A 25648-nucleotide genomic window follows, 5' to 3' on the forward strand; every position below is an offset into this window, starting at 1 on the left:
CTCTGCTGGGTGGGGTCCAGATTGTGGCTTCAATAGAAGCCCCACACATTCTGACAGCTAGTGGAATTTCCCACAGTGAACATGTAGCAGGTGCTTGTTGCATGTTGCGCATGGTATGTATGCCTGGGAACCACGTATTTTCCCCAGACACATGTACACTGGTGGTTAAAGATGCAGATTTCCTTGCATGTGCTGGCCATGTGTTATATGTTTCTTGTGTGGCAGTGTCCTTGGAAAACTAGTGGTCCTTGCTGTGGTTACAATATATGGAGCAGATCCTAAGGCCATTTCATGTGTGAACAAGTCATTGCAGATTGATCTTTTGCATTGCCCAGTGCCAGCTCATATGGGGAATAATTTTCCCTAGTAAGTGTGTCTAGGATTTATTTATACTTCCCCCTCCCAAAACTGTATATAATGTTTTTTGTTTTTCTTTTTAAATCCAAAGTGCAGAAGACAGAAATGCCAATAAAACAGCATTATAAAATGCAATTAAAAATAACGCAGATGCTGCCTCCTTCCTCTCCTGGTCCCCCTAGCACAGCAACTGGTGAACGTTCAGTGTGTTGTCAGATTATGTCTTCAGCAGAGCAACTTCTTTCTGCATGAGGCAGAATCAAAGAGGGAGGGTGTGAGCCCTGTGCTGTCCTAGCTCATCCTCTGCCTTGGGATTTTGTCTCTTTGCAGCCTCCCTTTGCCAGCTCCTTTCAACCCCAATTCGCCGAGGACCTCATCCCCCCCCCCCCCAGCCCCATTTGGTCTCCTGATCTCTCCTTAATTGCCGGCTGAATATGTCTATTCAAGAAGCGGCAATGTCACGCTGATTGGGACTATTCAGGAGCGGCTGCACAGAAGCTGGTTCCATTGCATTTTGGGGAAGGCTGACGGAGGTCACAATTACTGACAGCCTATTTCAGAACATACTCCTCGCTGCTGCCACTGAGATATTACCAGCAGGAAAACACAGAGCTTTTAAATTGTCTTTGGCCGAGAGATCCGTGCATCTCCTAGGGATGGAGAGCAGAGATGGACTGCTCCAGAGGGAAACAGTTCAGTGCTGCCCATGCTTTCTCTCTTCTCACTCTGATCATTAACGTTGCATCCGTCACTGCAAGAGAATCTGTGGGCCTCCAGTGAACAGAATCATTCCATAGTAAACAATGTCCAGAGTACTGGACCTGGACCCTGGGAGAGAGAACTGCCATTCTCTGTTTAGAGATGATTCACCCTGGATATGGCTGGCTGGTGTCAAGGCAGGCCGTGCATCCTAAATTTTGAGGGGGAGGGCACACACGGGAGCTGCGTTTAGCTGTGTCTTTTCAGGGATGGGAATGAAATTAATCTGGCTCATACTTATTTGCTTGGAGGAGAAGAAGAAGAAGAAGAAGAGTTTGGATTTGATATCCCGCTTTATCACTACCCGAAGGAATCTCAAAGCGGCTAACATTCTCCTTTCCCTTCCTCCCCCACAACAAACACTCTGTGAGGTGAGTGGGGCTGAGAGACTTCAGAGAAGTGTGACTAGCCCAAGGTCACCCAGCAGCTGCATGTGGAGGAGCGGGGACGCGAACACGGGTCACCGCTCTTAACCACTACACCACACTGCTTGGAGGGGAGAATTCTCTGGTGCTTGGGCCCTGCTTGATAGTTTCCCACACACAAGTTGGTGGCCACCGTGAGAACAGGATGCTGGACTAGTTGGGCCATTGGCCTGATCCAGCAGGTTCTCCTTATATTTTCAGCGTTTTAAATTATTATCCACACACTGTTTCATTACATGAATGTTACACATCCAAATCACATTTAGTGGGAGGCTAGTAGCCAAGACTGCGTGTCCCTTTGGACACGCAATCCTTAAAAATGTGCCTGCTTGGGACTCCACCCACCTGGATAGGTGGAATTGAGCCAGACAGAAATGTTCATGCAGAAACCAGCCATTTTGGTGAAGTGGAAATGGGCTGCCGCGACTGCTTCTTCCTCCCTGGGTTTGTTGACATGAGTGATCCCACCCAGTCAGGGATCACACAATAAATGGGACAATGTCAGAGTGCAATCAGATTTGGCTTCATAATGGCAAATAACTGAGGGACAATGTAACTGAATGAAACAAAGTTTTTGTATGGAGTGCGTTTTGTTGCCACTACCCAGGTTAGTGACTTTTTTCCAGCTCCATCCTCGTCTCCTCTTGCAGCTGTAGCCTTAGCATTGGACTGTTTGATGCTGTATTGCCTATGCTTCTTGGTGAAGGTTGCTTGTCTTCTTTGCTAAGCGGAGGAGAGGGATTGCACTCATCCATCACTTTCTGGTGTCGTGCAGGCCACGCGTGCCTCAACAAAGTGTCCTTGCATCATGTGTCTTCTCAGCCAATAGGCTTCCTCTTAAAAATAGATCTGACCCCTGTTGCTGGTTGCTCAGGACAACTCCTCCGGAGGATGGCTGTTCATTTTGCCTTCCTGGCCCAGGCGTGGTGTGACCATGTCTGCTCTTACTTTAACTCCGCTCTCCTTGAACAGCTTGGCTCAGAACCAGGAGAGAGAGAGAAAGAGATTCATTGTTAACTCTTCACAGTACAGAAGGAAGGAGCAATCTCAAGGATTAGAGGGAAACAGTGTTTTCATCTGCAGGGTGAATCATCCACTCCAGCAAAGTTGTCAGTGACACGAGCTTTTGCCTTATTTATTTATTTTTATTGCTCTTGTTTTGCTTCTTTTCTTTTCTTTTCTTTTTTGCATTTTCTTCAATGAGCGCAAGGTGACGTACATGGCTCTTCCCCCCCCCTTACTTAATCCTCACAACAGTCCTGTGATGTAGGTTAGGTTGAGAGGCAGTGACCGGTCACTTGGTGAGCTTCGTGACCGATAGGTGGGGTTTTGAACTAGTGTCCCAGTCTGGCACTAACCACAACACAGCACTGGCTCCCCACACCACACATTTAACTAGGGACTGTTCAGACCATGGTCCACCTCAAGATTTATCTAAAGACCCTCAAAGATGAGCTTTGGAGAGAACTCCCCTATGAGGAAAGATTGCAGGGTTGGGCACGTCTTGATGAAGAGAAAAGGTGAGTGAGATGATAGACATGGTAGACATTTATAAAATGATGCCTGGCATGGAGAAAGTGGATAAAGGAAAGTTTTTCTCCTTCTTTCATAACACCTAGAATTTGTGGACATCCAATGAAGCTGCATGTTGGAAGATTCAGGACAGATAAAACAAAGTCCTCCTTGAAGTGCATATTTATGCACTATGCAACTCACTCCTGCAGGAGGCAGTGATGGCCACTACCTTAGATGGTGTTAAAAGAGAATTGGACAGATTCTTGGGGGATATGGCTACCAATGGTTATTAGCCATGATGGCAATGCTCTGCCTTTATGAAGCAGCAATGCTTCTGAATACCAGTTGCTGGAAGCCACAGGAAGGGAGTGTGTCGTTGTGCTTGGGTCCTGCTTGCAGGTTGCCCTTGGGAGTATATGCCCAGTGTGATAACAGGATGCTGGACTAGATGAGCCATTGGCCTGATCAAGAAGGCTCTTCTTCTGTTCTTAGCTTTGGCTATGTGCCTCATGTGGGGGGGGGGGCACGTCAGAGTGATGGCCTGGCTGGGGCTTGAATGGCAAATGTTCAGATCTGCTACCCAGGTTGCAGAGGGAAATCTGGCATGCAGTGCTGACCCCTGGAATCCGCAGGCAGAACAAAGCCTCTGGATTGGCAAAGCCTGCCCTATTACCAAGCAAAATGGCAGCAGCAATGGGATCAGGGTCCTATAGGGCAGGTGGGTGGAAGGCACTCCCTGCAGCCCACCTGAAGCCAGTTAGGCCATTTTATACCTCATATGGTTCCATAAAAGTGGGGGGCATCTGCTTCTCTTTCAATTAGGTATGTGGGGGGTGGGGTAGAGAACAACACCCCCAAACCAGCTAGGTACAAAGATGGCAACACAGCTTTTGAAGCAGGCTTGCAGGGTCTGAACGCTCCAGCAGACTAAAAAGGTGACAAGGAATGATGTAAAAGGCAGGCGAAACCTTAAGTATTCGGATGCGTTCACGTCTCATTAAACAACCCATTTAACCGGGGCCTGCACGGCTGTAAGGGAAAAACGCAGCACATTACAGTGATGAAGAAGCTGTGTTTTACAGCAAAGAAGGAACATAGTCTTATCTCTGCGGAGGTGGTGTGGGGTGGCGGGAAATTGCTGTGCGAAATAGTCACCAACCCCCTGAACTTTTTCTTTATTTAATATCCCATATTTTTTCTCCTAATGGGCATAAATGGTTCTTTCCTTCTCTCTCTTTGTATCTGCACAACAACCCTGTGATGCAGGCTAGGCTGAGAAAGGATCGCTGGCTTGAGGTCACCAAGTGCATTTCCTGGAGAAGTGGGGGATTTGGGTTGCTTCCCTCACCCACTCCTGAGTCATAGTTTGACACTCTAACCACTAGGCAACACTGGTGCACACATCTCCAGAGGACAAGTGGAAATCAAAAGGACTCCCATTCCTCCATTGCCTCTTCAGGACTAGAAGGGTTGAGGGTGAGGCCACACAGCCCGTTTCATAGAATCATAGAATTGTAGAGTTAGAAGGGACCTCAAGGAAGGGTTATCTAGTCCCCACCCCCCTGAAGTCTCTACTGTCTCCTGGGTTCTAGGGGCTGGAGAGAATGGGATGCAATTTAGAGCCCAGCTATGAAGGCAGGATTCTGAGGGCGGACTCAGGGGCACACACAATAATGATTGGCCTGTCAAGCCACACCACATTACTTTTCTCCACTCTTTTAAAACAATGGCACATTAGATCTCCAGGGCAAACACAAGCTCTACTTGTTGAAGACCTGCCTGCGTGATTTCTAAGGAGCTGGCCGACCAAAACCCAACAGACAACCTTTACCTCCCTGCTGAACATACCTGATCTTCTGTCTCTCATAGGGTCTCCACCTTCCCCCCAGGTGCTGGTTTCCACCCAAGATTATTCCCGAGGTCCTGGGGTAAGTATGAGCTTCGGAGGTTTCCCACCTGTTCAGTTTAATGCTGTATTCCTAAGCTTTCAATAACAGTGGCTCACCACTTCCTGAATTAAAAACTGGAGTACCAAAAGGTTCGCCCTGAAAGACTGGGAAATTATCTGCTCTCAGAGGAGCCTACCCTCTCTTCTTTCTGCTTGAGTCACTGTTCTGGGCATGTCTCTTCCCCCCCCCCACCCTCCTACCCCATGGCAGGTCCATTTGCCACATCCCTGCATCTGGAATGATATAATCTCACGTAATGCTGAGAGCTGCGTAACAGCTATCCACCACCCGTGGAGTCTGATTGGAAAGTGGCAGGCCCTGAGTGGTGAGTCAGACAGAGATGTAGCGAACAACCTTACTTGAAAGTGGGCCTTTCAGACCCCTATGATCTTTTTGCACTATGGGTGATCTGATGATCTGATTGTCCCCAGTGCTGAAGAATTACCTGCTCCAGCAAAGGCTGACAGGGCGGGAGGTGGGGTGCCAACCAGAGCATTGGTAAGGGTAGGTAATTCTGCATTGGGAGGGTTTCTGTAGTTCAGTTGCCTGTGTCTAACATGGGCCAGAGTGGTGACTCATGAAGAGATGCACTTTGGGCTCCCAAGAGGCTTTAGTTTCATTCATTTCCTCCAGCATGTGGCTTGAGAATTACCAGCTTAATGTTTTGTTTTGTTTTGTTTTAACGGTCAGAGTCCTAGTTCTTGTCCTTCTCTTTCATGGAGGGCATTCCCCACCTCCCACCCACCCCCACCCCTGTAAATTAAGGGGCTTGGACAATGGCAGAGAAAAGGCAGAGGAAAAATAAAGGAGCTTAGCGGGTCAACTTGCTAGGAAAAGCTGTTTGGATTTGAAGGCAGAGGAGAAAGACTGGCGACTTGCTTTGCGACCCTGTCATTGCTGTCATTGGATGAGAAGCTGATGTTGCACTAATCCTGCCTTTAATGGGATGCAAGATAAAAGGGTGGCTTTGAGCTGCCCACTTCTCTTCCACTCTCTTTCATGTCATGTTCACACTAGGAAAGCTCCCCCCGCTTCACTCGAGCTGCTTACCAGTGCATTTTTTAGCTTCATTCTCTTCTCATGGTGGTCAGTTGATTTGTAGTGGTTTGAGAGTTGGCCTATGACTGGGGAAGCCCAGGTTTGACTCCGTGCTCAGCCATGACACTCCATCGGTTACCTTGGGTGTCTTCAAAAATATCACACACGTGTACCCACTGTCAGACTGAAGTGGTATATGTAAAATTTAGCTGAATGTCCCATTCTGCATTATGTCTGGACCAGCTCTCAATTGGAGCGCCATGCAGCTGCTTGCTTTAGGAATTCATCCATTCCAGGCATCTCTACGTGCCTATTCTGGAGGACAGAATAAACTCTTTTCTTCTCTCCACCCCTTACCTTGCATCAGAAGAGCGAGCAGCAGTGATGCTTCCTACATAACGCTCATATTTTCATTTCAGCTGTCAATATCCCAGCTCTCTGTGCCTCCAGTGAGCTGCTCCTCCAAAACCCCATCGCAGCCGTCTGGAGGGGCTCTGCCGTCCCAGTCCTCGGAGGCTCTGAGGCAGCTGCAGGAGGTAAAGGTTTGGACAACGCTGTTGCCCCAAGAGCTTGCAAAGACTCTCAAGTGCCCCTCGTGGGCCACATCAACCCTTTCTCCACCTAGCAGCCTCCAGAGCTTCGCCAAATATTCTGGGGCAGTCAATTTTTATTGTATATAGCCAAAGGCCTTTACAATGGACGACAGAGAATAAAAGGAGAACTTTAATCTAAAACCATAGAACGTAACCTGTAGCAGTTTACAGCATAAAAATAAATTTACAACATTAAGACTTAAGATTGTGCATTCACATAGCTAGAATGGAGCTTCTTGGCTGCCAGCGCAAATGTGGCTACCTGGTGGGTAACATACAGATGTTTATCTGCTAGGAGTTCAGCTGTCACTTCCTGTGAGGATTGATCTGGAAGCCAATTAAGAATTGGCAATATAAATTTTCCTCTGGGCATTGTATACGGGGGGCAAATCAGTAGGTAGTGTGTGATGTCTTCTACCTGATTGCAATCCATATAGGTGAAACTCGAAAAATTAGAATATTGTGGAAAGGTTCATTTCTTTCAGTAATTCAACTTAAAAGGTGAAACTAATATATGAGACAGACTCATGGCATGGAAAGCGAAATATGTCAAGTCTTTGTTTGTTATAATTGTGATGATTATGGCGTACAGCTGATGAAAACCCCAAATTAACAATCTCAACTTTGGGGTTTTCATCAGCTGTACACCATAATAATCACAATTATAACAAACAAAGGCTTGACATATCTTGCTTTGCATGTCATGAGTCTATCTCGTATATTAAACTCCAGTAGCTAACAAAAACAATTGCTTACATAAATGAACTTTCCCACAATATTCTAATTTTTCGAGGTTCACCTGTATATATATTTGTGATCCATATGGGGAATTCTCCGATATCTCCCCTCTAAATATGCTGAGGGCATCTGTTGGAATCTTAGTTCTATAAAGGCCCTGCATATTTGTGGGAAGGTCAGAGTTTCAAGGTAATGGGGCCTTGAGTGATTGGTCTTAATTAGGGGGTACCAAGTAGAGTAACAGGCGGCAATGATGGATGCTCTGTCTTGCTTGGCATCCTGATCAAAAAATCCAATTTCTAAGGTCACATGGGCTAAGGGCTAAGTAGTTCTCCATTTGAAGCCTATAAGCCCTAAGCTTATCTTGGCACTTTTGTGCCCAGCCCCGTTCTTAGTTGATCTAACCAGCAGAGCTTAGTAAGAGTGTGATCCTCAAAGGCATTGAGCCTGCGCCAGTATCTCAGATAGGCTAGATCAATTCTGGCTGCTAGCAAAGGGAGGCCCAACTCAGCTCTGAGGTGGGCTGCCAGTGTCCCGTATTTCTGGGGCCTGTTACTGTGCTTGCATACTGAGTGCGGTCCTAATCAGTTGCGCCTCCCCATCACCCTGTGGGAACTGACAGCGCATCCTGAACATCCAATTCGCGCTGGCTCTACCATTGAGCAAGGTGAGGCAGATTTTGAGGGGCAGGGAGTAGACAGAGCTACAAAGCCTGTCTTGTGCACACTAAGCTAGCTTGCTGGCCAGTGTTGAAATAAGACCCAGTCATTGGTCTATGCTGGCTTCTGTATTTGGAATGGGGACGGGGAGCACTGCCTTGCGCTTCGTCTCAGAGCTGGCCCTGCATCCAGTAGCTTTCAGACCCCGCTTGTGGGATATCCAGAGGCACCTTGGATAGGTAGTGGACTCTCCTTCATTGGAGGTTTTCAAACAGAGGTTAGGTGGCCATCTGCCAGGGCTTCTTTAGCTGTCATTCCTGCTTTGCTGGGGTTGAACTATTTGACCTTTGGGTGCATTCCAACTCTACAATTATATGATACTATGCTTTGCTCTGTCTGTGCACAGCCCTCTTTGCATCCAGCCACAGGCATGTGTCAGCCAGCTTGCCTGTTTTGGATGAACATCCCTTTTCTTTTCCCCTTTGCAAGCAGGATAACCCGCGTGGAGCCATCACCCACTTGGAGTCCAACCTCAGCTACACCTCGCTGGCCCAGGAATCCCCCGCCGCAGATCAGCTCCAGGAGCTGCCCTTCACACCAGTGCACGTGCCCATCATGGCCCTGGGGCCACACTCAGAAAGGTGAGGTTGTGCAGGGAGGAAACAGGGCCTAGTCGCCTGTCAGTTGCCCCTGACACAGCAGACAGGATTGTGGGGTGTGGCTGATTGACATGGAGAGGAGGACTGAGAGCCCCCATTTCTGCTGTTGAGGAAGTGCTGCAGGAATAAGACAAAGCAGGGGCATGTTGGTTTGGGTGGGGAGGAAGCCAGAGAAGATTTCAAGGGGCGACGAGGAAGCCTCCTCCACCTCCCCTTTCCTGTAAGCCAGGAATGGGGAACATTCTGTGGCCCCCCAGGTGTCACTGGACCCACATAACCTTGGCTCCCATCTTGAGGACAGTGGCCTGGTAGAACGTACAGACCTTGTTTCGCAAAACAAATGATCCAGCAAGGCTTTTTAAGGAGCCAGGTGGGAGTAGAATCCTGCTTCCCTGCTCTCTGCAGAAACACAAGTGCTGGGCACCTCCCCAAAGCTTTTGGCTACTGGACACCTAGATATTTGCACCCTTGCTCTTAAGGCCAGCTGATTTCCCCAAATATGTGCTAGAGGGGGAAACGCTTAGGCTGAGAGTCTGTTAGCAGCACCCGGCTTCCCCCAGATTCAGCTGCTTGCCTCTGCTTCAGTCCTAGCACTGGCCTTACGCGGGCTGCTCTCGCCCGCTTGCGTGCATCGGGATTCCCTCAGCTCCTGGACTGCAACAAGGAGCCTATCCAAATTGTGGACCCTGTGGACCCTGTGAACTTCATCCCACAGCGGGAAGAAGCTGACCTCCTGCAAAACAATGAAATTATCCTGCAGTTTCTTGCATTTACCAGGTAAAGCCTGTTTCAGGGGTTCAAGACAGGTCTGAGTCTAGAGATGGGAAGGGATGGGGGAAAACGGGAATTTTTTGGGGGGGCAAGTTTCCCCCCCTTTCCCCCCCAAAGCTTTTTTTTTCCTGGAAAAATGAGAAAAAAGTGTGTGGAATATTCAAACTATATCAGACTGGAAAAAACTGCTTTAGAAAAAACGGGGGGGGGGGAAACTGTCCCTCCCATTCCCCCCCCCCCCGGTCTTCCCATCTCTTCAACTTCAACTCAGTTTATTACAGCAAAAGCCAGCAACCTTCCCATCCCTATGACTGAGGTAGTTTGGGTTTTGTTGTTATAAGAAGAAGAAAAAACTTTTGGATTTTGCAATAGTTTTTCAGCAGCTGCCTCAAAAATGGCACTGTTTTCCTTCTGAGCCCCAGACACCTAGCATTTTGCACAAAAAGCTGTGCTGGAAGCAACAAACAACTGTGTTATGATGGTTGCTTTGTTTTGAAGGCTCCAGAGAGCTATGTAGTTCCTGAACTAGCTGGCAGGGAACCCAGCTGAGGGAGGCAGTGCTGCGTCTCTGAGCTCGTCCACAGGGACTAAGTCTTGGAGGAAACACAGGCATTCAGATTCATTGTTTACAAGTTTTGCATGACTATTTGCCAAATAATTCCCCTTCATTAAACAGGGAGATTTCCTCAGGCAATGTATGAAGATTTGGCCCAGCTCTTATTTGTCCATAAGGGGGAAAAGAGACATCCTTATTTCTCATTTCTCTTTTCCTCAACCAGTCTCTGCTGATCCAATCCATCCATCGTGAGTGTGTGGAAGTGTTTGGTTAACACAAAGGAAGAAATAAAATAAGTAGAATAGCCTGTAGGGATAGCAGGAGACCCATTTGAGAGGTTGTTCTGTGTCTTAAACATGTCTTTTTGCATTGTACTGAAAACCTTCCCCTATCAGCATCAGACTCCTGTAACAGTATCATTCAGAAATTAAAAATTGCTCTCGTGTTTCCAAATGTATCTACCCAGACTTAAGGTCCATGGACTTGCGGGTTTTTTATGCAGGGGGAGGAGGAGACTGGGGGATGAGCACCAAGATTCTCAAGGATTTAATTCCAGGTGTTCTAGGGAGCAGCTCCAACAGCCAGTCCAGACAGGTGGATCATACAAGGTGTGCCAAGGCACACAAGTCTTTGTTATGTGTGTAGTAGGGAGAGGTTCCAGTGACTCCTGGTGCAGGGAGTTGTCAGAATGACCAGTCCCCCAGCTGAGGTTGATTGGAGGCAGGCAAGGTCAGAGCAGTGACTCATGCTGAGACAGAGCAGGCAGCCTCTGCTGTAGGAAGGCAGGTCCTGTCTCTCCAAAACCTTTAGCTTTTCAAAGAATTAGCTAGCCATCCTTTGAGAGGTGCCCTTGGTCTGGCCAGCACACACCCTGGGAATTGGTGACTCATGGCATAAGGATTTAAATCATCAGGATTTAATCTCAGTGGATTTAATTGTCTTCTGTCCCTTTCGGTTGTTGTTAAACAAGGGCCGCAGAGGACAGGACAGCCTTCGAGACGTGGCCCAAAACCATCTATTTCACCTTCCAGTTCTACCGCTTCCCTCCGGTCACAACTCCCCGGTTGCAGCTGGTCAATGCAGATACCTCGAAGGCAGCTTCATTCATTTCATCTTCTCACATCTTGGTGCAAATCAAGGAAGATGGGACCCTGAACCTTGGTAAGTTCCCTGAGGGAACAGATGGGCAGAAACTTATTTCTACCCTCCAGTCCTTCCCCATGGTGCCTTTAGTCAGCTGCCTTCCCTAGTATCCCTCCTTAGTCTGTCACTCTTCCTTAGATATGTCTTCCTACCTTTCTTCTCTCTTCCTATGAGCCAAGAAGCTCCATCAATGGTATTTAGATGCCTTTAGAATCAGAGCAGCTTACTTAAACAGTGACAAAGACCCTCTCTGATGTCATAGCAGTTAGGCCTGCAGTGTGTCAGTAAGGAATATCTCTAACCCTTTCCTACAGTCACTTGAACACCACAGCTATCACTCAGATCTCTCTGTTTCTGATGGGAGGGAGGGAGAGAGGCTACCATGTTGAGGGTGTGAATTCCAGGCAGACTTGAATCCAGCTGTCTCTTCAGTTTGAAAAATGAGGCCCTCCAAGAAGGATCATTCCCAATTCAGAATGCAGCACTCAGAGCTGGCTCCGAGCTTGTTGCAGCATCCCCCAGGGATGAAGTCTCAAGCTGCGAGTCAGCAAAATTCTCCTTTCCGCCGTGAGCCTGATGGAAGTGGAAGCTGAAGGGACACCTGCAAGTGAGGTTAACTCCAGTTTTTAATAGGTCAATGGCACGTATATCAACCGACTCCAAGCACAGATAGCAAGAATTAGAATCTGCTATGCTGTTGAGCCATCATTCCTTCAGAACAGAAGTGTAGCTAGTAAAGCCCACCTTTTGAAAGGCTTCGCTTCAGATACTGCCTTGGTGTATTGTAAATTCTCCCTTTCCTCCTTTAAAACAGTTTTGGTTTTCAGGTTAGAGAATTAGGTCATTGACATATGTGCAAACCATGTTTTTCTCCCGTCTCCCAGATGCTTGTATTCCCAGTTCATTTAGCACCGTGTTTCTGATCTTCTTGAAAACAGACATGGAGGTTGAGTGGGTGTTTGAACTTAATAGTGTAAGAACCTGGGAAGAGCCTTCTAGACCAGGCCAGAAGAGGCCCATCTAGTCCAGCATCCTGTTTCTCACAGTGGCCGACCAAGATGCCCCAGGGGAACCCCACAAGCAGGACCTGAGCACAAGAGCGCTCTCCCCTCTTGTGGCTTCCAGCAACTGGTATTCAGAAGCATTGCTGCCTCTGACCATGGAGGTAGAACATAGCCATCATTGTTAGTAGCCATCAATAGCCCTCTCATCCATGAATTTGTCTAATCTTTTTTTAAAGCCATCCAGATTAGTGGCCATCACTGCCTTCTGAAGGAGGGAGTTCCATAGTTTAGCTGTCTGCTGAATGAGGAAGTCCTTTCTTTTATCTGGCCTGAATCTTCCAGCATTCATCTTCCTTGGATATCCACAATTTCTAGTGTTATGAGGGAGGGAGAAAGACTTCTCTCTCACCATTCTCTCCATGCCGTGCAAAGTTTCATAACCTTTCTTCACAGGGGAGTCACTCCACCCCTACGACCATTTTGGATGCTATTTTCTGAACCTTTTTCGACTCCGCAATATTGTTTTTGAGGGGAGGCAACCAGGACTGTGCGGAGACTTCCAATATTCAGATATGAGAAGCCTCATTTTCATTCTGTAGCAGTACAGTTAAGACACAGGTTCAGTATACATAATCTGCTCTTTGTAGAACTAGGACGGAGTGTCAGGCACTGGTAAACATCAGGGCTGAGATTTGGCAATCCAGAATGCTGACTTGCCGGTTAGCTAAGCAGATTTTTCTTTATTTATTTCGAGTTCTACGCATCCGAGCAGCCAAGCTTCAGCCACCTTGTTTCGCTCTGCAAAGTGCTTTTTGGTCTTATTAAAGCCTCGTCCCGGGAGAGGCGGTCCTGTTCCGTACCCTGCTGAGTGTCTCTGGTTCATAAAGCCACCCCTCTCCCCCGTGGAACAGTTAATGGAAATTAAAAAGGGGGAAAGACACACATTAAATGCTGCTCTGTGCCAGGATAGGACACTCCCAGTGTGACTTTAAAAGTTACTTAGCCAGATCTTTCATAATAGGCTTGATCATTCTGTTTATTAAAGTGGAGCCACACAGCAGCAGCAGACCCCTCATTTGCTGATGACTTTTGAAAAGGAAGTCTCTCAAGGGTTGGTCCTCTTGTTGGAGCTGAACTGCTCATCATCTTCCACTCCTCAGTTGCTCCCTGGATCCATTGACAAATGCCATTGCTGTCCTAGTCAAGAAGGCACAAGGCCTCACTGTGATCTGATGCCCCTTCCTTTCTCCTCTTTCCCTTTTCAACTCTGTTGCTGAATTGTGCTGCCACACCCTTCTCTCCTTCTTTTAAAAATCATTAGCTGTGATTCCTGCATTGTAGGGGTTTGGACTAGATGAGCCCTAGAGATCTAGAGATTCTATGATTTTATGTTTCTATTATTCTATAAAGCTTTTTAAGAAAAATTAATGTAGCATAAAAAGTACAATTCAACAAGAAACGAAACATAATGAAAGTTAGAAAACATAACACAACACAGGAGCAGTACAGATACCGTAGTGGCTTTCCAACTAAATAGAGTGCATTAGCAGGACACCTACTTTGCCTCCTGAAGGTCCCGTCCTCATTTAAAGCCCCAGAGAACCACTGCCATTCCATTTAGACTAGGGATAGAAAGTTTCAGATCCAGGGGCTGAGAGTAGCCCCAGGAGCCTTTATATCTGGCCCTGTCAGGCTGCTGCCAGCAACTCCCAGCTGGTTGCCCAGGAACATACAAAAACAAGGGAATGTTTCTTACCCTCCTCTTTTTAATCAGTATTTACAGAGAGAGGCTATAGAATCCAGACTCTTGGATAATGGCGTTGTCCCAAGTGAATCTCCACCCTCCATCTCTCCCACTCCCTCATTCATCATTCTCATTGTCTCTCCTACGGGTGCTGTTACGTGCCCTCTGTCTTTTAGCTCTTTGCTTTCCTACTTTCAAGGCTCACTGGGTTCTGGGGGGGGGGTCTGGAATGTATTCTAAAGACACTGTGTCCATCAGCTGTTGCCCCCCTGATGCTTACTCCTCCTCTCCCATTATTTCCCAGCTTTCCCCCTCATCTGCCCCTGAGCTTTGACCTCCTTCAAACTCCTGTTGTAAATCTAAACTGTCTTCCTCTTCCTCCTCCCTGGAAGGGTCAAGCTGGGGAGGCGGTCTCCCCCACTGCTCCTCTGCCCAGTCCCTGGCAGGCCCTCAGGACATCCCCTAGTCTCTACACCCCCACCTGCCCAGCTCCACACCCTCCTTGAGTGCTTCTCCTGGATGGAATGTGTCTCTGAGCCCACCCCTGCCCAAGGGAGTGTGTTCTACTGTCGAATGGCTCATACCCTCGGCGGATATAGATAGATAGATAGATAGATAGATAGATAGATAGCTTTGGGTCTTACACACCTGTAACCAGCAACTTTCTCTGCAGGCTCCCCAGGTTTCCAACTGAAATATATGGTGGATCCTGGTTTCCTCAAGCCAGGTGAGCAACGGTGGTTTATCCGTTACCTGGCAGAGCACACCCTGCAAATAGACGCGTGGGATGGCGATTCATTGCTCCTCGTCGGATCTGCTGCTGTGAAGCTGAAGGTGGGGATTTGTTAAGTTGGAACTGACTCTTGGGAGGGAGAAACCCCCCACTCTGAGCCAATTCCGTAAAATTTATATACCATTTGAGCGTAACCCCCCCCCAAAAAAAAACTTCAAAGCAGTTTACAAAAAGAATAAAGTTATCAGTAAAAACACCCCCAGGTATTTAAAACATTAATATATAGCCGTACCTTGGTTTTTGAACAGCTTAGTTCTCGAATGTTTTGGCTCCTGAACATCGCAAACCCGGAAGTGACTTTCGGGTTTGCGAACTATTTTTGGAAGCTGAACGTCCGACGGGGCTTCCGCAGCTTCCGATTGGCAGCAGGAGCTTCTTGCAGCCAATCAGAAGCTGTGCTTGGGTTTCTGAACATTTTGGAAGTTGAACAGACTTCCGGAACGGATTTCATTCGACTTCCAAGGTACGACTGTAGTAATTAAAATCAGCAATAAGCTAAAGACAGATTAAAAGCCATATCATCATCCTGCATGCCTGGGTAGCTTTGTCTAAACAAAAATGCTTTTAGCAGGTCTCTGAGCACAAGTGTTATATGTTGACAGGGTCTCACTCAAAGTAGACATACTGAAATTAGAGTATTCAGAGATGACTAGGCCTTTTAAATTTCCCACTGATTCTACAACCTATGAATTATATCAGCTGTTGCAAACCTGGTGTGCTTCAGTCATTTGAGACCACAGCTTCCATCAGCATCAGCATCATGGCCCTGCTGGTTAGGGCTGATGGGAGTTGTAGTCCAAAACACCAAATTGGGGACAGCTGGCATAGACAAGGGTGACCTAGATGGACCAATGACCTAACTCAGTGCAAGGCTGTGTCTTATGTTAAGAACGAAAGAGGAGCCAATCGGATCAGGCCAGGAGCCCATCATGTCCAGCATCCTTTTTACACAGTGGCTAACCAGATCTTGCAAGGAGGATCTGAGAGCACCCCCCCCCCCAATGGTTTTCAGCATCTGCAAAATGTTCCTTATGGTTATTTGTGGCTAGGAGATCTTACACACAAAAAGAGCATTGGTGGTTGTTGGCTGCTAATGACAATGCACCCCCATGTTCTCAGGTTGGGACCTAGATTGAAAAAAGCTGGGATTTGTAGTGCATCCCCAGAAAGGAGATATACATCCTAGGCAAAAATAAGGAGTCCAATGGGAGTTGTAGTCCAGAACATCTAGAGGGCACCAGCTTGAGAAAGTTTGGATTATGCCTATTGCCAATCAGTCTGATAACTGATTTCAGAGGACAACTCAAAAGAGGATTGGCTTCTTATTTATTCATTTATTGAATTTATATCACACTTTTTTTTCTTCAAGGAGCTCAAGGTGGCATATCTCTCTCTCCCCCCCCCCATTTTCATTTAATCCCCACAACATTCATGTGAAGCAGTGACTGTCCCAAGGTCTTCCAGTGAGCTTCATGGCTGAGTGGGGGATTTGAACCCTGGTTCCCCTGGTCCTGTTCTGACACTTTAACCACTACACCACACTGGCTTCCTGCTGTGTGGGTCCACACTCTCCAAAACACACACACACACACACCCCTGAATGATCTGCCAATTAGACACAGACTTTCCTTGTTCTGCAGCACTTGCTCCGCCAAGGCCGGACAGCTGTCCAAGTCCACCGTGAGCTGGAGGTTATCACCATGGAATACAAGCAGGACACAACCGTGATGAGTGGGGAGATTCTCAAGCACGGGGGTGTGAAGCCCATTGGAGTTCATGCTGTTGTGCGAGGGCGTCTCCACCTGAGCCTGGCTAACATCGGTAAGAGTCCTGTTTGTTCAGGCATTTCCATTGGGTTTCCAGGGCAACCTATGGCTCTTCAGCCTCAGATTAAAACAGAACTCAGCTGTACCCAGGATTTCTTTCCCAAGGAGATCCACCCAGGTCAATTTTGTTTAATCCTGGCGTACAGGGCTCAAAATATCCCTTCCCAATCGAGAGCAAACCCATGTAAAAACACGCCCGCCTAGTTATTGCTTTACCATAAGTGGGCTGATCTCATCCACTTTGTTCCACGGGGGAAACAAAACTTCAAACCACACTTTAGCATTTCATATGAAAAGGGGGCTATGGTTTCTTTCACCCCCAACAAACCACGATCAGTAAGCCAGGAGCAAACCTTGGCTACAGATCACGTTTTGTCAGACGTTAGCAAACCACAGCCCCTGGTCCTGATGTAATGCCAAACTGGGAGGTTGTGGTTTGTTTGGCCGCAATTCACTTGTTCACAGTAAACTATGGTTTGTGGCTTGCCGTGATTTGCAGAAATGACCTTTGTGATGCAGTTGTAAGAGAAATAGTGTGGCTGTTTTCATCTCACAAGGAATGTATGCCCCTCTCTTCTTTTGGAGTAGCCTGGTCTTCGAAATGGATTGACAACAAATGCCTGGTAGAGCCTCATGAATGGATAGGGAACCTTTCCTTGGGTTTTCCTCTCATGGGTGGCTAGGGCTAGAATGTTTTTGGCTAGGGCTTTTTGCCAGGAAGCAGCACTGGCTTCCTGGCAGGGCTCCCCATTCAACTAAGGATGCTTGTGAAATTTAATCACCGCCAATTCTGATACAAACTGCTTTGATTCACACCTTCTGGACTAACGTACAGATCAGAACGTGATTATCCACTGGATGTTGCAGTTTCCAAATGTTCCAGCTCAGCTCCCCAATTATCAAAGCTGTGTGGTGTTGGTCCAGAGGCTGCCGCTGGTGCAGAATATCACACTCTTACTTGCAGGATTTGCAATGACTGCCAGTCCCCTGCTAGGCCATGTTCAAGGTGCCAGTGCTAACATTTAAGTCCCCATATAGTTTGGGACCAGGTTACTTGAGAGACTGCCTTACCCTATTTAATAGGACTTAGACTATGTAATGCACAAACATTACTAAAAGACACACCCAAGTAGATTGCTGTGGTCTGTGAGAGAATCCCGCAAGCTCCAAAGGTCTCCACAGCCTGCCCTGCAGTAACTCAAAAAGAGCAGGGCTTTTGGTGTAGCTGCCCTGTCCCGTGGAACAGCATTCCTGTCAAGATATGTCAAAGAGTCTGCACTTTCTGAAAACATTTTTGTTCCGACTGGCTTTCCGAGCTGGAAAAATGAGTCCACTTCTTAGGGCTTTAGTCTTGTTTTTAAAGTATTAGCTGTTTTTGTGTTTTTAACTGTTTTTAATCACCTTATTGTTAAATCACATTGAGACTTTGTTTAGAAGGTTGTTAACAAATTGAGTGTAACACCAACAACAATTTTTTTGCAGTTGTTTTTTTTTAAAAAAGTATTTGCGGATAAATGCAGAAACAGGGCTACATGGGATCCCAAAGTGACATGGACCAGAAATAGTCCACCTCTAGCCCCAGCCAGGGTTCAGATAAGCATCGTTCAGCAGTAAAATCCCAGAGCAGATCATCAACTCAAACCTCTCCAGCACCCCCCTCTGGCAGAGGGGTTGGTTTTTGTTTTTACGTAATAGAGTGCTGACAAAACCCACCCCCACCAATCACAGCCTGCCAGGGGTGTTTCTAGGAAGGGACCTCTGCTGTGATTCTGACAGGGCTGTGCCTGCCCCACCTGACCCCACGGCCTAGCACCCCATCCTACTGAGACACAGCCATCAGCTCCACAGCTGACGGAAAACAACCATTTTGGCTGTTAAGGGAGGATTTCCAGCACCTCGGAGAGGGAAGGGGAGGAAAGCAGAAGATTTGCACCTTGCGTTGTGAAAGCTTATTATCCCCCCCTGTGCCCCGACAACAGTAATAACATCGGGTTGTTGCGGCATGGTGGAAATACTCAGGTCATTAATTCTGCTTAGTCTTGTTTACAAGCGGGCAATCCAAGGCGGCTTTGAAAGCAGACAATATGGAAAAGGCAACACTCAATTAGATGCCAACAAAACACAACACATGGGAAACGGAGGCTGGGGGCGTTGGAAGCTGCACAGAACCGTACCTGGAAGGACGAGAAATCCGGGCTTATAAGGGCCTTAGCGCCACAGGCCTTGTAGCAGGTGCTTTAATTCATCTGTCTGCAGAAAAAATAAAGGCGGTGTGACTCCATGTGTTTCCACCCCCCCCCAAATCTTATCTTCAGAAGAAAGATTAGCTTCCATTCTACCGTATCATAAATTGACATTTCATACTTTGCCTGCAAGTGGGTGATAAGCTCTTTAGCAAGGAGTGGGGGAGGGACAGGGGCTGCGATGATCAATCCAGAGATGAATCAAAGGCCAGGGAAGGAAATGATCTAATGGTGGAGAGAGATTCAAAAGGGACTTGGCAAGTCCCTGGCATAGGCACAGAGCCCCATTCCTCCTCTTCGACTCCACAGCTACCTGTTCCTTGATCTTGCATTTCAGTCGTCTTGTTGGCCAGTTGTTGTTGGCATCTAGTCTACCAGTAGCAATGAGGTACTGGAAGTTTCTGGAAGGAGCACCAGTCGCTACCCTGGTAGAGACGGAAGTATGGCAGTTGGCTTTGGCAGGGAAATTGACTGACAAATCAAAGCTCGTGAGAGGTTTGAAAGGGAAGGACACATTTACAAGGGACTGTTACATCTTTATTTATGTATGCAGCTAAAGGGGACATGGAGGAACCCCCTTCACTCTACAACATTTTTGGCTAGTTTAATGTTTATAATTTGTGTATTTGTTTGAGTGACTGGAATTGTGTTGGTCCAGGAGACTGCCGGCCTCTCAGTAATCAATCATCTCATCTGGGGAAAGCAGCGGGGGGGGGGGGGGGAGAGCAGGTTTGTTGGTTCTGTTGTTCTTTGAAGATCTGGCACATGAGATGACAACAATGATGATGATAAAAAAAATGTTCTCTGATCCCGTGCTGTCTGAGAACGACTGAGTTTGGATGGCTCAGTAATAGAGACACTTCTTGCCTTGCTGATTATGCAGGGACCAGAATACTTGTGGCCAGGGAAAGATTGATTCCTTTGCAAGGCCCGGGCCAAATCCTGCTCTTTCCCTCAGATAATTGAAAGGCATGATGATTTGACGTTGCTCACAGTCCCAGCCCTCCTGACCATCCCTCTCATCATCCCAAATTAGTTCGTGCTTGGTGCCATTTCTTTGCCCTGCTCAGGACTTTCTAAATTGCTGCTCTGCGGTTCACAGATCACCTGTACTTTGATTTCTTCGAGCAAAACTAGATTTTACTTTAATTGGTGCCAATGGGAGCTTTTTATAAAGATTTGGAGCCAGTGTTGCCATTAAGCAAAGTGATACAAAAATGCAACCTGTGCTGCCAGCAAAGCTAATGGTACAACCCAAGCAACATAGTGGCGAAGATAATACAAACAATTATGACCTAGATGATATACATTATTTATCGAATTTATAAGGCAAAGACAAATCCTGACACAATGCCTCAGAAATTAACGAATTACCCCCACTAAAATGAACTTGTAAAGTCTGGTTTCACTAGATTTTCAAGTTACAGGTAGGGTAGCCGTGTGGTCTGCCATAGTCAAAACAAAATAAAATAAAAAATTCCTTCCAGTAGCACCATAGAGACCAACTAAGTTTGTTCTTTGTATGAGCTTTCATGTGCATGCACACTTCTTCAGATACTGAAGAAGGTATCTGAAGAAGTGTGCATGCACACGAAAGCTCATACTAAGAACAAACTTAGTTGGTCTCTAAGGTGCTACTGGAAGGAATTTTTTATTTTATTTGGTTAGATTTTTCAAGTGCTTGCTTCTGTTTTTGGGTTTTCTGATGTTTGTAGATAAGTTGATGAAGATTCCAACAACGGGTAATTTCTTCGTTGTTCGCAACAACCGAGGGATGCTGATGAAAAAGACAGGGTGCCGGCGTTCTGCACCTGTTTCGCCCTTGCAATCTAACCAGTTACAAGACCGCTACACCCCCGTTGGGGCCTGTTTACTGGGGCTTGTGGATAGCGCACTCCCTTGGCAATTTCGGGCTTCTTCAGTGATATATATGCAGAAAAACAGAAGCAAGCACTTGAAAAATCTGGTGAAACCAGACTTTATAAGTTCATTTTTGTGGGAGTAATTCGTTAATTTCTGAGGCATTGTGTCAGGATTTGTCTTTGCCTTATAAATTCGATAAATAATGTATATCATCTAGGTCATAATTGTTTGTATTATCTTTGCCACTGTGTTGCTTGAGTTGTACCATTAAGCAAAGCGAGGCAGCTTCCTCAGCCAGCAGGTGGTGGGTGGTGGCAGCACCCCTACAACGATCCCTCCTCAGCCCCTTCTCTTGGAGGGCAGAGTTGTGCCCTTCACCTGTGCAGATCATGTGCTCTAACCACTGAGCTATGCCCCCCACTAACATTAAGTAAATACTTCACCGTGGCAACTATGGAGACTGTAGAAATTGTGACTTCAAAGAAGGACCTTCCTGCATCTGGAAGGAACAGATCAAGAAGGAACCGCTTGAAGGAGCCAGGAAGCGTAAGCTTCCTTCAGAGGATCCAAGGGATGAAGGCGCTCACTTGCTCCTGTTTCAGAGGATCCTGGCTTCCGCTGCACACTGCAAATCAAAGCCCCTCTTATGCAGAAAGAGCCTTAAGGTGCCTCCTTTGATAACTCTCTTTTTTCTGAACGGGCTGTGGGTTTAGATGGGAGAGAGGGGCTTTTTTATTTTTTAAAAAAGAGAGTTTTGGCTGGCAGGTTGAGTCAGAGATCAAAGGAGCTGTCGGACTTGCAAAGAGACTGGATAAGCTTGCCATTATGCATCAAGGTGTTTATTTCCGAAAGTCAAAGGAGATCCCACTGAGTTCCCCTTCAGTGTCAGAAAGGTACAAAATAAGATAAGGCAACTGCCACGAGGGGGAAGGAATTGATTCTTTGAGGGGGTGCTTTGGGGGCTTAGAATTGTTCTGGTGCCTCTGCAGATGGTTCCTGTTAGGCTCCTTTCTGGAAAGAAACCCAAGCTTGCTCAGTCACCTTCATTATTAACATTGCTCCGGGGAAGGTAGACTTTGTTTTCTGTAGCGTACTTGTTCTGGTGCTTCTTGTAAAAAAAACAAAAAACTTAAAGAAACACCAAAAAGCAAACCTAGCTTGAGGCTTTGAAAGATCTGAGGAAAAGAGGAGGAGGAGGAGAGGAGGGTAGAGAGAAAGCTCTCCAACAAGCCAAAAGCACGTTCTGAATACTACATCTTAAGACTGGAATTAGCCACTTCAAAATGCACATGCCTCTCCGGATCTGCTTTGCAAACATATAAGAAGAGCCTGCTAGAACAGGCCAACATCTTGTTCTCATGGTGACCAAACAGATGGCCTGCAAGCAGGACCCGTGCACAAGAGCCCTCTCCCCTCCTGTGGTTTCCATCAACTGGTATTCAGAAGCATTATTGCCTCCAAATGTGGAGGCAGAGTGTAGCCATCAGGCTAGTAGCCACTGACAGCTTGTCCTCCACGAATTTGTCCAGTCCTCTTTTAAGCCATCCGGGTGGTGGCCATCACCTCCTCCAGCAGGAGGGACTTACTGGTTTTAACTGTGTGTGCTGTGTGAAGGATGTTCTGTTATTTGCCCTAGATATTATAAGCTTCAGCTTCAATGGGTGTCCATGTCTCATGAAGGAGAGAGAAAAACTTGTGTCTGTTTACTTATGACAATGCATAATTTTATAAACTCCTGTCATGCACCACTTACCTTTTCTCTAAACTAAAAAGCCCCAACACCTTTCCTCATTTTGATTTTCTTGGTTGCCCTTTTTGAACCTTTTCCAACTCTGTAATATACTTTTGAGGTGATGTGACCAGAACAGTACACAGTATTCCAAATGTGGTTGCACCGTAGATTTCTATAACGGCTTTATGATAGTAGTAGCTTTGTTTTCAATTCCTTTCCTAATGATCCCTTGCCTGGGATTTGCCCTTTTCACATCCGCTGTACACTGGGTCAAGATCTTCAAGCTCTCTAGTGTGACCCCCGAGGTCTCATTCCTAGCTTTTCATCACCAGTTCAGACCCCATGAGCATATAGGTGAAATTATTATTATTATATTATTATTATTATTATATTATTATTATTAATTTTAGCCGTGACTGCATCACTTTGCACTTGTTTACATGGAATTGCATTTGCCATCTTACCCCCCCCTCCCCATTTACTCAGTTTGGAGAGGTCCTTTTGGAGCTCTCCCCAATCCCTTTTTGTTTCAGTGATCCTGTATCATCAGTAGCCTTTGTCACCTCATTGCTCGTGCCTAACTCTAGATCGTTTAAAAATAAGTTAAAAAGCACAGGTCCTAATAGCGATCTTTGGGGGACTCCACTTTCAACATCTCTGCATCTAGAAAATCATCCATTTATTCCTACTCTATGCTTTCTGTTGCTTAGCCAATTTGTGACCTATTCTCTTATTCTTTGAGGGCTAAGCTTTCACAGGAGACTTTGTGAAACCCTTTCAAAAAGCCCAAGTACACTATATCAACGGAATCACCTCTATCCATATGCTCAGAGAAGGTTCATGAGGCAGGATTGGTCCTTTGCAGAAGCCGTGCTGACTCTGCTTAGTATGCTTGTTCTTCTTCCTACAACCTAACCAGTTTGTAATCCACTAGAGGAGTTCTCCACCTGCATTCATTACAGGCCATCCAGGCAAGATTGCATTCCAGGGGAACATTCAAGCTATACAAAAGCACTTGAGGAGAGTGCAGAGCAGGGGCAGTGGGGTGTGTGGCTTGAGGAGGGAGGAGGTCTGTGGAACCCCCCCCCCGGGGTTTGATAGAGAGGTCTGTGTTCATCCCCTGAGCCTGTGCTCCCTGAGTCTCTGCCTTATCTTCTTTTGTAGGCCATCTGTGTGAACAAAGGCAGAGGAAGTCCGTCTCTTTGCCACCTTCTCGCTCTCGGATCATCTCTTCCCATGACGGGAACAGTGGCTTCCACGGGGGCAGCTTGCTGTCTGCAAATGCTTACAGTGGTAAGTCGGCTTCTGATTTCTCAATTTTCCTTATTGGGTTATGCTGAGGCGGCAGGTGTGAGCAGAAATGGGGAAGATGAGAGACCACCGCTTTCTCCTTCCCCAAACAGTGAGTGATGCACCAAGCAGGTGGATGCAGGGAGGGGTGGGGTGGACCGCCTGCTAAGGGCTTTGTGGATGAGTCTTCTTCCTCTCCTCAACTTTATTGAGTTTATTTATTTTTATTTTTTCTAATAATTTTTATTGATTTCAAGAAAACAAAATCGAACAGCTTTGAGTAAACATACATAGCAGAATCCAGTTACAGACACAGGTTATGGAATACACAATCAGACTAGATAACAGCAAATGATTAAATTATCTTAGAAGGTTCATTACCAGTTTCATGTGATTATTGATTATAGGATGGAGCAAACTTGTTTTCTATTGCTCCGAAGGGGAGGGCCTGAACCAACGGATTTAAATAGCAAGAAAGGAGATTCCAACTAAACCTTAAGAAGAGCTTTCTGACAATACAAGATTCCTGCATTGCAGGTGGTTGGATTAGACCACCCTTGTGGTCCCTCCCAACTCTATGATCTAAAAGAGCTGTTCAACCATCGAATGGACTCCCTCAGAAGGTGGTGGACTCTCCTTCCTGGAAGCTTTAAGCGGAGTTTAGCTGGACACTTGTCAGGGTTCCTTTAGCTTTAAAGAGATTGGAACCCCTGGTGTCCAAGGGTTCTCAGAAGGGATTTGTTTCGACACTTTATGCTCTGCTTCTAGACTTGCAATATTCTCCCTTGCATTGCAGGGGGCCAGACTGTATGACTCTTGGGGGTTGCTTCCAGCTGCAGTTGTAACCCCTCTAAAGTGAGGTATGGGTGGAAGGCCTAAGAACTTTGAGTCCATACTAATAAAGGTGGAAGGGAATTAAGACCACACTCCCTCACACTGATCTTTCTTCGCTTCACCCCTCACCTGTGTTGTGTGAGACATTCAGACAGGGCTCTCTCCCAGATGATATTGAGCCATGCCACTTTAGGTAGCGTTTTTCATGATTTCCATTGTTGAGCAATGACCACCCAAGCCACCACCAGTGAAAGCAAGAAAAGAGCTTTGTGCTTATCTTTCGGATTCAGGTCACTTTCCAGAAGTAACAATGCTAAGGGAGTGTCAGGCAAAGGGGTGGACCAGTTACTGATGAAATTGTGTCCGATATCCAAGACCAGACCCTTGAGTTTATTTTGAAAAGATGAGGGTAGGTGGCCACTTGTTCCCTTAAGGGTATGTGGATCTGTTAGCTTGCTGGTACCTCATGCATGAATGTGTTTCCTCTTTGCAATGGGCTACGGGGACTAGCTCAGAAAATGCAAGATGTGAAACCTCAACGCACAGGGAAGAAGCCTCAGGTGAGGCTGTGCAAACTTGGCAGTTAAAGCAGCTCTTCAGTTATGCCGTGTTTTCTTTCTAGCATGGGATTGTGTTCAAGGTGTTCAGCGAAAAGCCAGCTTGACTTGATTTATTGTATTTACCCTGCTTTTCCCGTCTGTGGGCCCTCAAAGCAGCTGCCAGGATTGAAAACAGTCATGCAGAAGTACCAAATCATCATTAGAAAACTCCAAAGAGTTGGATGAAAACCAACCAGCTGCTCTGCACCTGAGCTGCTTTTGAGAATGGCCAAGCTCACCCTCGTAGCGGGGCCCTGGTTTTTTGTTTTTAACACTGGCTCTCTTTTAAAGGTGGGTGCTGGTGGGTCGAGTGATCTGATTAGATCTTGGTTGGAGGCTTGGCGAGGGCAGCAGACCAAGCCAAGCAGCAACATTGCTGCAGCTTCTCGTGGGCACAGCCATTGAATACTGTGGGGATTTTTTTTTGGGGGGGGAAGAGAAAATCAGAGGTGTATTATTCTAGCCAACTGCTGCCACACAGGTAGAGACTACCTGCAATCTGTTTTTGGGAAACAGATTATTTTACTTGTTTCACTTTACTTTGGACTGCTGTTCCTT

General features: G+C 46.6%; 1 protein-coding gene across 2 annotated transcripts in view; it reads left to right on the forward strand.

Moving 5' to 3' along the window:
* Positions 1 to 25648, forward strand: part of NPHP4 (nephrocystin 4) — a 92977-nt gene that overhangs the window by 51948 nt on the left and 15381 nt on the right. The window contains exons 12-19 of one of the 2 annotated variants that reach the window (XM_033156571.1): positions 4926 to 4984; positions 6463 to 6579; positions 8523 to 8674; positions 9278 to 9469; positions 10990 to 11180; positions 14584 to 14744; positions 16344 to 16524; positions 23532 to 23660. In XM_033156571.1, the coding sequence (XP_033012462.1) occupies positions 4926 to 4984; positions 6463 to 6579; positions 8523 to 8674; positions 9278 to 9469; positions 10990 to 11180; positions 14584 to 14744; positions 16344 to 16524; positions 23532 to 23660 (1182 nt within the window). The remainder of the gene's footprint in view (positions 1 to 4925; positions 4985 to 6462; positions 6580 to 8522; positions 8675 to 9277; positions 9470 to 10989; positions 11181 to 14583; positions 14745 to 16343; positions 16525 to 23531; positions 23661 to 25648) is intronic. The other variant, XM_033156572.1, reaches the window with a different exon arrangement.

Source organism: Lacerta agilis, chromosome 8 (assembly GCF_009819535.1).
Source record: "Lacerta agilis isolate rLacAgi1 chromosome 8, rLacAgi1.pri, whole genome shotgun sequence".
Taxonomy (NCBI): domain Eukaryota; kingdom Metazoa; phylum Chordata; class Lepidosauria; order Squamata; family Lacertidae; genus Lacerta; species Lacerta agilis.